This window comes from Lactuca saligna, chromosome 6, assembly GCF_052625555.1.
Source record: "Lactuca saligna cultivar CGN05327 chromosome 6, ASM5262555v1, whole genome shotgun sequence".
NCBI classification, from domain to species: Eukaryota; Viridiplantae; Streptophyta; class Magnoliopsida; order Asterales; family Asteraceae; genus Lactuca; species Lactuca saligna.
The window spans coordinates 126,798,527-126,812,201 of NC_136422.1; the positions used below are offsets into that span (position 1 = coordinate 126,798,527).

Genomic DNA, 13,675 nt, shown 5'->3' on the forward strand with positions numbered 1-13,675 from the left:
TAGTGTGAATAATTGTAAGTTCTGTTTATGCTTATGTTCCTGTATTAACGATGACATCCCAAATGTTTTAAAATGAAATAAATAAGTTTCTTCAAAAATGTTTTAATAACGTATTTACCATGTTTTTCTGGGAACAAATTCCGCAACCTTTTTATAAAATGAAGTACTTTGATTTTTATAAAGCATAAACAAAATCGGTCTTTTCTGGCCGTGATTTTGGGGATGTCACAGGTACTTTCTTGGAGTATAGGTGAGTCAAAATTCAGAAGGTATCACCTTGTGTCAATCACAATACGCAAGAGAAGTTCTGAAGAGATTCAAGATGATTGAAGCAAACAGTGTGAAGAATCCGATTGTTCCATGTACCAAGCTTGAGAAACTAGAAGCAGGGAAGGAAGTGGACAACACCATTTATATGAGTCTCATAGGAAGTCTCATGTATCTGACTGTAACACGTCCAGATTTAATGTATATGGTAAGTTTGTTGGCAAGATACATGGCAAAACCTAAGGATGAACACATGGTTGTGGCAAAGCGAGTGTTGAGTTATGTAAAAGGGACCATGAACTATGGGTTACACTATGGGAAGGATCAAAATCAGAAGTTAAAGGTGTTTACTGACAGCAATTATGCACGAGATATAGAGGACTAGAAAAGCACCTCTGGATATGTCTGTCTGTTCAGTGGAGCTGCAATTTGTTGGAGTTCTAGAAAACAAGAAATTGTTACTCTGTCTTCAACTGAAGCAGAGTATGTAGCAGCTACAAATTGTGCATGTCATTGTGTATGGTTGAAAGGATTATTTGAAGAACTTGAAGAAAAGACAAGAAATGTGGAGGTCATGTGTGATAACTATTCAACCATAAAGCTGTCAAAGAATCCTGTAATGCATAGAAGAACAAATCATATAGATATGAGGTTCCACTACATCAGAGAACTAGTGAATAAAGACATAATCCAGCTGAAGTTTTGTGGCACAAAAGAGCAACTAGCAGATGTGATGACCAAACCATTAACACTAGCTGTTTTTGAATTCATCAGGGAAGAACTTGGAGTGAAAGAGGTTAAACAAGAAGCTGAATGCTTACTTGTTTAAGGGAAGGAATTTATTGGGCTATTTTCAGTGTTTGAATTAGCCCACGTTGTTTAGCCTATTTTTGAATAAGTCCCAAAGATAGGAGTCGGTGTGACTTAGTAATCCGGAGTACCGGGTCCTCTCCATCTTCTTCGTGTAGAACGAGAATTAGGGGAGATTGTGAATATGTTTTGTTTTTAGAGTTTTTCCCATTTCTTTTCATTATTTGTAATGGCTATATGAAGCGTCCTTTGTTCTTGAATAAAACTCATCAAAAACTTGTTAGTTGAATCGTATCTTTTATCAGTTAGTTTCAATAATATATAAAAATCAAAAAATATATTATCTTTTTTATTCATTATCCTATATAAAAAATATATAGAAACTTAATTAAATATAAATTAAAAATATAAACAAGTGTGATTATTACAAGTCATTACCCCGTACGACCTAACTGGTTATCAACTCCCAGGAAATCAAAGCCTATTCCATCTTCCAAGGACGGGTTTTCTTGTTAGAACGATAATGGCCGACGATGCTGAAAGAAGGCTTCTTGAAGATCAGCTAGAGCTTCAACTACAAGAACAAAGAGAATCAATCGTTGCTCTTGATGAAGCCCTAGCGTCCGACCCCCAAAATCCCGAAATCCTTGAGGTATTATACACAATCGCCCTGATTTTAACCTTCTTACCAGATTATTTTCTGTAACGAAGTTTATATCTTTTGATTTAGCGTGAGTTTTCGTCAAATTGATATTTTATTTCATAAAAGATCTAATGACGATTTTGCCTCGAGCCGATGCTGAGGCTACTGAATGTTATAAATTGACATGGAACTGGTGTTGCTATAATAATAGAAGCTCACACCTTAAGAATTAGATGTTTGCGAGTTTAACTCCGAGGGGAATATAATTACATGTTTAGATGGTTTCATTAATTGTTGTGAACTGATTATTCATAGTGCACATTCTTTTCACCAACATAGCGTATTCGTTTCATTTCATCCTTAGAATCTTACAATAGAACATGGAGGATGAGAATTAACTTCATACCCCAACAGAAATTCGTTTATCTTCTAACAAGTCTGTAGAACCCTATCCCAATTGAAACACCCTAACAAGAATATCCAGTTCTTCACTAATACCTCTCCATTTTTCTAGCAATCAACTGGGTCTTGACTCTTTCCATTGTGCTATACTATCTTGAGAAATTACCACTTGTATCATTTTGATTTTGTTAAATTAGGTTCATGCAGAGCTTCTTCAAGCTATCAAAGATGCAGAAGAGGGGCTGTTTGTCCTGAAACGAGCTCGATTGTTACAAGAAGTTGACATTTTACAGAAGACAAAAGAAGGTGATAAAGGGTTAAATCAAAATCCTCTTGATTCCAAACATAAAGAAGTGGATGCTGATGATACGAATCAATCCAAAGAAGTAGAAGTGGAATATTCCATTGGATCAAAATGTAGATTCCGCCACTCTGATGGACGATGGTATAACGGTTTGATTGTTGCATTGGAAGGTTGTAATGATGCAAAAGTTTGTTTCTTGACTCCAACATCAGAGAACCAATTGGTATTTGTAGACTTGTAGTTTTCTCCCTCTTAGTACCAATTCTGGCCTTCATTGTTGGATAACCGGTTGCAAAGCTACTTTTATTTCAGATGTGCAAGTTCTTCTTACAACAACGATGTCGATTTGGTTCAAAATGTCGCTCTTCACATGGTTCGTGTATTTCTTTCTCTATTCTCATTATTAAGTCCTGTATGGATAAAGTGTCTCAATGGGTAATGATCATGTGTCTTGCACACATAATAAAAAGTTTCTTTTTTGGACTGAATGAACTGTTTGAATCAATCTTGATGATGTGTCTTGTACACATAAAAAAAGTTACTTTTTTTGGACTAAATGAACTGTCTAAATCAATCTTGATGATGTGTCTTGTACCCATAAAAAAAGTTGCTTTTTTGGACTGAATGAACTATCTGAATCTGAATCTTGATGACGTGCCTTGTAAACATAATAAAAAAAAGTAACTTTTTTGGACCAAATGAATTATTTGAATATGAATCTTGATGATGTGTCTTGTACACAAATAAAAATTTATCTTTTTGTACTGAGTGAACTGTCTGAATTTTGAATCTTGAATCTTGAATCTTGAATCTTGAATCTTAAATCTTGAATCTTGAATCTTGAATTTTGAATTTTGAATCTTGAATCTTGAATCTTGAATCTTGAATCTTAAATCTTGAATCTTGAATCTTGGTTTTCGTATTCAGGCATCGATCTACCTCTCTCATCATTAAAAAAATATACACCCACAAAATGGAATCAATCATTGGTGGGGTCCAACGTATGGGCAACCTCCGAGGGTAAAATCGGAATTTGGTGCGAAGCCGAACTCGAGTCATGGGATGATGAACTCGGGTCAGGCCGGGTAGTTTTCCGGGACGATGGGACCGCTTCAAATGTCGGAATCGAATCTTTATCTTTATCCGAATACGCCCAAATGAGCGATGAATACAACACCGATTCATATTCAGAATCAGATTCAGATTATGAAAATGAAGACACATCAGAAGGATTAGGGTTAGGGTTAGGGTTTCTTGAAAGTTCAAATCTTCAAAGAGGGATACAAACAGAAACCGCAATTTTCGCAAAATGGGAAAATCACACGAGAGGAATGGCATCCAAAATGATGGCTAACATGGGTTTTCGCGAAGGGATGGGTTTAGGGGTCAATGGTCAAGGAAGAGTTGACCCGATTTCGGTCAAAGTTTTACCTCCAAAAAAGTCTCTTGACTATGCATTAGAATCGGTTCAAAATAAAGATTCTCAAGAGAAGAAACGGAGTAGAGGCGGGAAGAGAAAACGGGATAAGAAATTTGCGGCAGCAGTTAGGGCGGCAAAGGAGGTGGAGGAGCCGGTTTCTGATATATTTAGTTTGATAAACACGCAGTTGGCCGGAAAAGAAGGGTTTTCCGGGAAGAAAGTGGCGGAGAAGAAGGATGTTCCGGTGGGGAAGAATGGTGAGAGGCGGGCGTTGGTGGCGTTTGATGATGAGGTGAAAGAGTTGAGGGGGAGAGTTGAGAAATTGGAGGAAATGGCGAGGCGGAATAAGAAAGAGAAGGTGGTTTATGAGGCGGCAGTTAGGAAACTTGATGAGACTAGGCGGAGTTTGGCGGCAGTTGAGGCGGCTCAGGCGTCTGCTTCTAATGCGGTTGCTAGTAAAGAAAAGGAGAAGAGATGGCTTAAGTTTTGATGTGTGTTTTGGGATTGTTTGTAATTTGAATATGTCTGAAAAAGAATATTTGGGTTGTTTAAGTTAAGAGGGGAATTGTTAATTTTATGAAAATGACCATTTTGCCCTTGTCGACCTCCGGGATAATTGGCTTTTAGGGATTGTGATTGTCTATGTTTTGGGGGATAATTGGCTTTTGGGGATTGTGATTGTCTATGTTTTGGGCATGGATGTTTTTATGACTTTATGTTTTCATCTTGTTTTTAGTATTTGTGAGGTTATCTGGTTTAACATTAACATTTCTCAATGGAAAATTCTTTAAAATTTTGAGGTTGCTAGGTGGAACAAAACTGAAAGTTGGTTATTATTTAATAAAGTTGTTTTAATTATGTTGTCAATGTCATTATCAAATCAATAGTTAAACAGGTAAAAGGTTAAAGGTTGCAAGTTACATGTCATTGTCAAATTAATAGTCAAACATCGTTGTCAAATTAATAGTCATAATTTACATTGACATGATTTCACATAAAGAATTTTCCATAAAATTTTAGTGGTTGTTTATACATTGCTGGTATCAATATAAACATGGTATCACAATGCAGTTATAACATGGCTGTTTTTCCACTTAATAAATTGATGCATGATCCATATGTATTGAATTTTATGTGGATGAATCAATTTCTTAAATGAAAGAATCACATTCAATACAAGATATATATTTATTTCGTTATATTATAACTTTTAAAGGTTTTTTGGGCCCAAATTTATATTAGCTCATTCACTTTTAATGTATTTTTAACCCATCTCAAATTAGACCCATGTTAAATGGAAAATCTAAATCTTGTTAACTCTTGTCAACGTTCAACTTAACGCTCCAATCTTCTTCATCAATTATAGGGACTGCATCTCCACTTAATAACTTAATTGACTCCAACTAATAACTTTTCTTGAAAGATTATAACATAATCGAATCTCTTCCATTTGACAACAAAATATTTTAAATTTGTGATTTATTTGTTGAATTCTACAAACCAAACACACTTTAATATTTCTTAGGCCTTCCAGTATGGAAGGATTATCATGCATCAAAGAATGAGTTGACACACTTTTCCACGCATGAACACCGCCTCAGAGGCGTGTAGGTTGTTTGAAAGTTATTCAAATGTGTTTTTGGTCAAAAGCTCAAAAATATCATTCCACTTCATTAAAAGTTATCTAAATGTGTTGTTTGGAAACACGACCATTTAAACCCTATAATCTTTACCATCAAGAGTTCAAATATATTATTCCACTTCATTAAAAGTTATCAAAATGCATTGTTTTGAAACACGACCATTTAAACCATATAATCCTTATCTGACACTGTCAATTGCCTATAAATACTCATTATTACTTCCCGATCAAGTCAGACTACTGCATAGCCTTTTCAGATGATTTCCTACCATTTCTGACGTTTTCCGATGATTTATGAAGATCTAAAGAATAAAGATTACAACTTGACTAGTTAGTTTAGTTTATTCATTTAACTTTACGATCTTTAATTTTATAATTTCATATTTTTTAGCCATGTCTGGCTAAAAACCTAGTTTTCAGTTTTGCACAGCCTATGACTTTTTATATAATTTAATCATTAGATTTGGTTTTTAGTTTGTGTTTTTATCTAAGTGGTTTCAAGCTTTTCTTTCATAAATGTCAGATCTTTAATCCTTTTTAGACTATTACCCGAATTAAGATTAATTCATTCTAGTTAAGTAGTTGTTAAAATCCATAATTGTTTTAATAAATTGGTAATAAGTAACAAGTATCATATTGGTACCGCATTTAGATTTAATTTTAATATAAACTAAAAATCACATTTTACGCTTCCGAACTTATGAGAAATACTCCATCCGTCCATATTAATAGTTCATGTTTCATTTTTGGTTCGTCCCAAAATTATAGCCTACTTCTAAAAATAAATTTCATTTTTGCCAAAATACCCCTCATTATTAATTAAATTACCATGGAATTAAATGCAACTACAATAAATTAAATGCAACAAAAGGGGAAGATTATCATTTCATTTAATAAAGTTGGTGATAATTAATGTTTTTATAACATGTGTGTGTTTTTCTTTTTTGTCTGTGGACAATACTTTTGAGACGGAACGAGTATTGAATATTACTGAATTTTACACATGTCATAATGTTGTTTTTCTAATTTATTACGAGATTGTTTGATTATGTTTGTAAAAGTTTGGATTAACTCAAAATGCTAGTTTTTGTTAATTAATTTGGTAAAATAGAACTTGCTAGGTCTTATTAATCGTTTTCAGTACCAACTTAGATAGAATGCATCTTAAACAACCATATATTGATTAATGAATAATTAGGAGAGTCGCAACAGAACTGAAACATCGTTTAATATTGTTTTTACTTGAGTTTATTTAACTATACTTTTTAGTTTTTATTTTTATACAAAAAAAACCCATTTTAATATTTTATGTTTTTAAATAGTATTGCTTTATGCAAAAAGACATTGACTTTTATGTTGTGTCCTTGAGGATTCGACCATGCTTCAGTGTGCTATCATTTAGTGCAATTGAACAGTGAAATATTTTTATTTATGTGTAAATGATGCACTTAACAATCCATTTTCCACGATACACTTTAAAATGTATTAGAACATAGGGTTATTTATTTGTTGGCCTTGACAACCACCGGCCTCTCGAAGCATTACGACGAGTGTATATGTTTGTGTATGTACAAGATGATTTAAGCCTTCAGATTGGCTTTAAAAGCTCAGCTCCATAAAGTTGTTTGTGCATTCTTTATCATGTTATTCCTGTTTCTTCATGTTTTTGTCTCTATACAGAGTCTTGGGTGCTTCAAATTGTCTCGTATACATCAATTGCTCTTTATCTCAACAAGTAAGTTTGTTCTTATTCTCTTTAAGGCTTTCAATTATAGTTAATTTAAACAACAACAACAACAACAAAAACACAAAAACAAAATGGGGACCTAGTTTTTTTATTTTCTTTTATTTTCTACTTCTTTTCTCGTCATGAAAGCTCAACTCTTTGAAACATGCATGAGTAGTGCATTTGTTTCTCTATGTCGAAGATGATTCAAGACTTCAGATTGTGTCTAAAACCTCATATTCTTAAACTTTTTTGCATGATTTATGTTATTGTACTTCTTTTCCATGGTGTTGACTCCGCGGAAGATAATCAAATCCTTCACATTGTTTTTCAACTGTAGACACTATTTACGCTTAACAACTAAGGTTAGTTTTTTGTACCTTTAAATTTTGTTTCTCTTGTTGTGTAAACTAGAGTGACATAACTAATAAGGGATTTAGATTTCTTACCCTTCTCTTACTATCTATTTCTTTTGTATTCGCATTTATCTATGTAAGAAACCATTTGAAGATTGAGCCTAGATTGAAATAGACTAGTTATTTTCAAAAGGATTTGTGCCTTGTTGGGATTTTGGTTCAAAAATAATTTCATAAACTTAAAAAATATGGCAACGGAAGACTTTGATTTTGAAGTAACATAAACATTTTATACCCACCAAGGATCTTGCAAGTTATAGAAAGATTTAAACACCAACCAAAGAAGAGGTTAAGAAATAACAACATTTGTAGTCTTTTGGGTCCTCTTGGAAGGTCTGGAAGTTGATGAAGAATGTGGAACCTTTGAGACACCAACAATGACTCAACTTGATGTAGATGTTAGTCCAAAACTCTTAAACTCTTAAGCTTAAAGTTCATAACCAAAGTATGAACTTCAAGAGAGTATAAATGCAAGTAATTTCTAAGTCTTCAAAGCAAAACTAGAGAGAAGAAGAGGAACTTTCGGCCATATGCCTCAAGGAAGGAATGAGCAATCTTACCAAATGCAAGTCCTCTTATTTATATGCATAAATTGAAGTTATTAACCATTAGTCATTAGTACTTTAAGTAAAATTGTCCCCACTGTCATAAACATGTCTCACATACCTTTAAAGCATGATTAGACAAGTCATACACTTCTTTTTTTATGCATATCTCGAAAATTAGATAAAGAAGAAGAAAGTTAGTTCAAATTTTATAAACTCAAGGTTTATAAAATATAAACTTTGTCTTTTAAGTAAAAGACAAAAGGTATTCAACTAGTCCAAAAAGTTGTGCATGACTTATTAATTCATACCATATGAAATAATATAATGTTATTTGCTAATGAAAATAATTATTTCAATGAAACAAATAATTTCCAATTTAATTATAAGAGTTTTATTGAATATTTATAAAATCAATTTCTAATAAATAATAAATTGTATCAAGATTTTATTAGTGTAACCAATTAGTATCATATGTTATTTAGCAATACCACTTTAATATAACTCCTGAGAATACTAGATCTTTCATGCTTTTGTCTGTCCATTAAGTTTTGTGTAAAACACTATTTAGCATTTCAAATTGACAATGTGGGGTTGAAATGGAAATTTGTTTTCCATTGTGGTTAGTCCTACCTTTTTTGGATTATGAATCGTAGTTTTTTGAACATGTTTTTATGCCTTGCTGATATGATCTTCTAGAAGATGTTTTTAGGAGGTCAACGAATGTTGCCTTTTTTGTAATTATGTTTTCTTCCGCTTTCATCAAAGATGTGTTTTTAAGAACAACATGGTTATTTATGGGATATCCGGTTCGGTTGACAACCTTTCAAATTCAGTTGGGTCATGCGTCAATACAGTGTGCAAAACACTATATGTGAACAAAAGGGAGGGTATGGACACGCTACAAGGTAAGACCAAACTTTAACTCATTCAACTTTTTGTAAGTTTTAATAGAAAATAAATAGTTTTTTTTTTCGATGAAATTGTTGGTTGTGTTAGACTTTTTTTAGAGATGCATGAAACTTTTTTTATATGTTTATTGGTTCTTAAGTGGTGACATTGCATTAGAAAATTCATTTTCTATACGTTTTTATATGATTGGACATAGAGCAACTAATTTAAAATTGACAAAATTCTAATATTTTACATGTTTGATTGTCAAAGGAATTGGATTGCAAAGGAGCAGTAATGAAAACCTTGAATGGTGGTATCTCTAGGTTTATGTTGTAATTGAATTCTGTAAACTTTGATAATCACACAGTGTCATATAATGCATTTTATGTCGGATTTTGCAAACCAACATACCTTGATTTCTTGTCATCTTAGGTTAAGGGGAATCCTTACGAGTGAATTGTGAATGAAGATGAGGTCACGTAGGTATTTTACCATTCCACAACTAATCCATTAGGTTGTGGAAATAATGTTCATTGGTGGGTAGGTAGTGAAGGGGCAAAAAGAAGAGAGAGAAAGAGAGAAAATGTGTGATCATTGTTGTTGTTTGCTTCTTATTGGTTATCTTCATCCGTCTTTGTAGAGACTCCACAGCCAAACCACCAGACATTGGGGTGGTGTTCACGCATCCTTTAGGCTGCAACATAGGCTTTCACACGTGACTAGAGGCTCCATTCTGGATAGCCTTAAACAAGAAAAGTATCAATTTTTGAAGTGACATGATATCATTTTGGAGTGTAAAAATCGGTGACCCGACTTTTTTAAACGACCTATGATAGTAAGATAGTTATTGAAATAAAGAAAATGGTGGCGAAAGTTCTCTCAATAATGCATATAAGATATAAAGTTTTCATGCCCCACAAATTTTGGTGGACTTTTTTTTTGTGTGTGTTGTGGACATGTCTCAAACGATGAAATGCTCTAACAGTTGTGTGCTTGTGTTTGTAATGTGCAGGATAGAAGTTGTTATCATGATTTAATGCTCTAACAGTGTTACATGTAATATATGGTTAAATCATTTGAAATATAATGGTACACACATATATGTTATGGACTTACAGTGTCTACGTCTTTCAATATCCAAATAATATATTTATTTGAAATCCAAAAATCACTTTCACAAAATAAAGTTTTCCATGTGCATGTCAATCGACACTCATGGTCCAATTTAATCATACATGGAAAGGCCAAGATTAATTAAAATACTCTACAACAAAATTGTCATATTTTAATTTTTAGGTTATGTTTGACGTTAAAAACTAACCAATAAAAAATAATGTTTGTAAACTAGTAGAAAAGACATAAAAGACAAAAAAAAAAAATTCTTCATTAAAGTTAAGTGGAAAATATAAAAAGACATAAAATGATATTTAAAAGAATGTAGTTCCATAATAATTTTAAACGGGTATATTTGAAAAAAAAAAAAAAAAAAAAAAAAAAAAAACTCCTAAAATACTAGTCTAAACAGCCATTTAAAAAGTTATGTTATAAGTTATTTTTTGGTTTACTAAACATTACAACTTAAAAAATCGAAAAATAAATTAATTTATCAGTTAACCGTAACACACCAAACATAACCTTAGATGTCATATTTATAAAGTAATAATTATCATATATCCATATATCATATATTGTGACGTACGCCCACTTGGCTAAGACGGAGATTTTAACTAACAACTAATTAAGAAGGTATGGATTCAATCAGTGACAAAGAAAAAAAAATATTTATCATTTCAAAAAAAAAATCTTTCTTATAAAGCATTTCAAAAAAATCTTTTTGTTATGCGTTTTACCATTTTGATTCACCATTTATTATCATTTAATATATATTACATCTTTAATTTTATTTAAGTTTTAAATATTTATTTTTTCTTTACTAATTAATCACTTCTATCAACTATTCATATTTTATTTACGAAAAATAAATTTATATTAATTATATGATATTTTTCGGTTTTTCTCGATTTGTAAATAACATTTTCAAACTTTTCAACTTTTGGAAATTAATTACGAGACCTTAAATATATTGTTTGAAATTTAAAAAGATCGCCTCTAAAATTAATGTCGATAACTTTATTTTATTTATTTAATAGTCTATCGTAGCAAATCAAAATTATTTTTGTCAAATGTTATATTCTCATTACCTTTGACACATATCATTTTTTAAGATTTTTTAATTTTTTTCTTACTTGTTATTTTATGGTTTTTTTTTTCATTTTATTAAAATTTACAATATATTTAAATATAATAATAATAATAAATGTAATAATAGTATATCAATTTCATTAATATAACTTTCCTTTTAATTTTTAAATTTCTAAATTGAATCAAATTATTTTTTGTTTATTTATTTAAATTTAAAATAAAATGAAAAACGTTAAAAGCAAAAAATTAAACATTACATTTCAATAATTCAATTCCCTTATAAATTCAAACTTCCTAAAATTTTAAATCTTCATATGTAATTTTTTTTCTTTTAAGAATAAAATTGTGCAGTATACAGGTCTCACAACTACTCTACACTAATAAATGAAAATCATTTTGACACATGTTACTTCATTATGTAAGATTTTTGAATTACTGAAATTGTACATGTCATTATGTGGTATTTTTTATTTTTTTATTAATAAATATTAATTAATTCCACTAATTAATATATCCATTATATATGTAAAGTATTCATTATAACAAATGTGTAAAGAACCATTGTAATTATTAAAACATTTATTATTTAAGGTAAAGATATTTTTCTCCATAAAATGAATATGTTAATGAATAATTTGTGTTTTTCTCACACTAAAATTATTTATTATTAATTGTTTTACAAAATGAATTAAAATAATGAAATGTTAAATAATAATAATGTAAAATTTGAGATATAATAATTTTAATGGTGGGTTCTAGGATTTTAATTTTTTTTTTAGCTAATTCGTTTTTTGTTGTATTTTATCTGTCTATAATCTTTATTTTTTATATGCTATATGACAATTAAATTGTATATATAATTTATATTTTATAAATTTAATACAATTACAAACAAATAAAAGAAATGTGAATTTGTAGTTTATGCTTATGTCATGTAAAAACAGCTTTTGATAAATTAACATTATTTTTATATAGTTACAAATTTAAATTTAGAATATCTTCATTTTACTAATGGAACTTTTAAAATTTGATAATATTTTTCATTATAATTTTATTTCATGAATTATTATTGTTTTACATATTCAAGTACAATATAAATTCAAACGACCCGACATGCATAAACATAGAAAATTATATTGTGATAAAATAAAATTCAATGTTATGTCCATTATTATAAGACTCTAGTTTTGCTAAGTATTTTATCTATCTATAATATCTATTTTTATATGTTATATGACAATTAAGTTGTATATATAATTTTTATTTAAGACATTTAATACAATTATAAACAAAGAAAAAAAAATGTGAATTTGCAGGCTTAGGTCATGTAAAAACACATTTTGATATATTAGCATTATTTTTATATAGCTACATGTTTAAATTTATAATGTCTTCATTTTACTAATTTCACTGTTAATTCTTTTTTTACATTTTTTCGTTATAAGATTATTACATGAATTATTATTGTTATAAAGATACAAACACGATATGAATTCAAACGATCCTAAAGACAAGTACAAAATAGAAAATTATATTTGATCAATAAAAGAAAATTCAATGTTATGTTCACCATTTCAATTTGTAGTTGTTTATATACAAGTCAATTTAGTTTAATTATCATCTACTTTTTATATTTAACATATTATAAAATATTGTTTTATATCGTATCACTTTTTATATCGCATAACCAAGAAATTTTCTTATAAATTATTTTTATTATTGTATATCAACGGTAGATAACCATCCACAACAACATTTAACATCTTTAAATGATTATACATATGTTGTCGGTGACAATAAAAATGTGAATCCAAATATATTTCGTGGATATCAGTGTTGGATTAAGGTGTCTAAGTTTATAACTAAATTTATATATATTTGTAATTAGAAGCAAAGTCTTTTTTGGGTTGCTCTCGTAATTAGAAATAGCTAGAAATGATATTAGGTGAGAGAGAGAGAGAGAGACAGAAAGAGAGAGAACTTATTAGATTATTATATGATTAATAATTTAAATGGAAATTGTGATACATGATTTGTGAATATATTATATGATTAATATATTAATTAGAAATAGATAATTCATTTACTAATTTATTATATGATTAATAAATTACTAAGAATTAATTAATTATTAGTTAGAATTAATCTATAGTTAATTCAACATTAATGAGAATTAATTAAAGATACAATAAGTGAATTGTGATTGTTCAATAGTTGACAAAAGAGTCAACTTTAGAAAGGTCCATAGCATGAACGGTTTTGTGGAGCTCTTTTGGGCTTCCAAAAGTCTCTTGGTTGCATATAAGAAAAGAAAATTGAATTAGGAATTAAGTTTATTATTCAATTATTCAAATATTGATTTATTTGCAAGTTACTTAAACTATAAATAGGACCCATTGGCTCC

The 13,675-nt window shown here is 29.9% G+C and overlaps 1 protein-coding gene across 1 annotated transcript; it reads left to right on the forward strand.

Annotated features, from left to right (window-relative positions):
• The first annotated feature begins 1,518 nt into the window (after positions 1-1,518).
• Positions 1,519-4,608, forward strand: LOC145001189 (zinc finger (CCCH-type) family protein / D111/G-patch domain-containing protein). Its single transcript, XM_078960546.1, has 4 exons — positions 1,519-1,729; positions 2,320-2,649; positions 2,739-2,799; positions 3,354-4,608. The coding sequence occupies exons 1-4, from the start codon at positions 1,601-1,603 to the stop codon at positions 4,334-4,336; spliced, it is 1,503 nt and encodes a 500-aa protein (XP_078816672.1). The 5' UTR covers positions 1,519-1,600; the 3' UTR covers positions 4,337-4,608.
• The last annotated feature ends 9,067 nt before the right edge of the window (positions 4,609-13,675 follow it).

Excerpts from the sequence above, each read along its gene's own strand:
- LOC145001189 (XM_078960546.1), top strand. The coding sequence starts at position 1,601 with ATGGCCGACGATGCTGAAAGAAGGCTTCTTGAAGATCAGCTAGAGCTT. Across the intron at positions 1,730-2,319 it reads AAAATCCCGAAATCCTTGAG|GTTCATGCAGAGCTTCTTCA; the intron begins GTATTATACACA and ends TTGTTAAATTAG. Across the intron at positions 2,650-2,738 it reads CAACATCAGAGAACCAATTG|ATGTGCAAGTTCTTCTTACA; the intron begins GTATTTGTAGAC and ends CTTTTATTTCAG.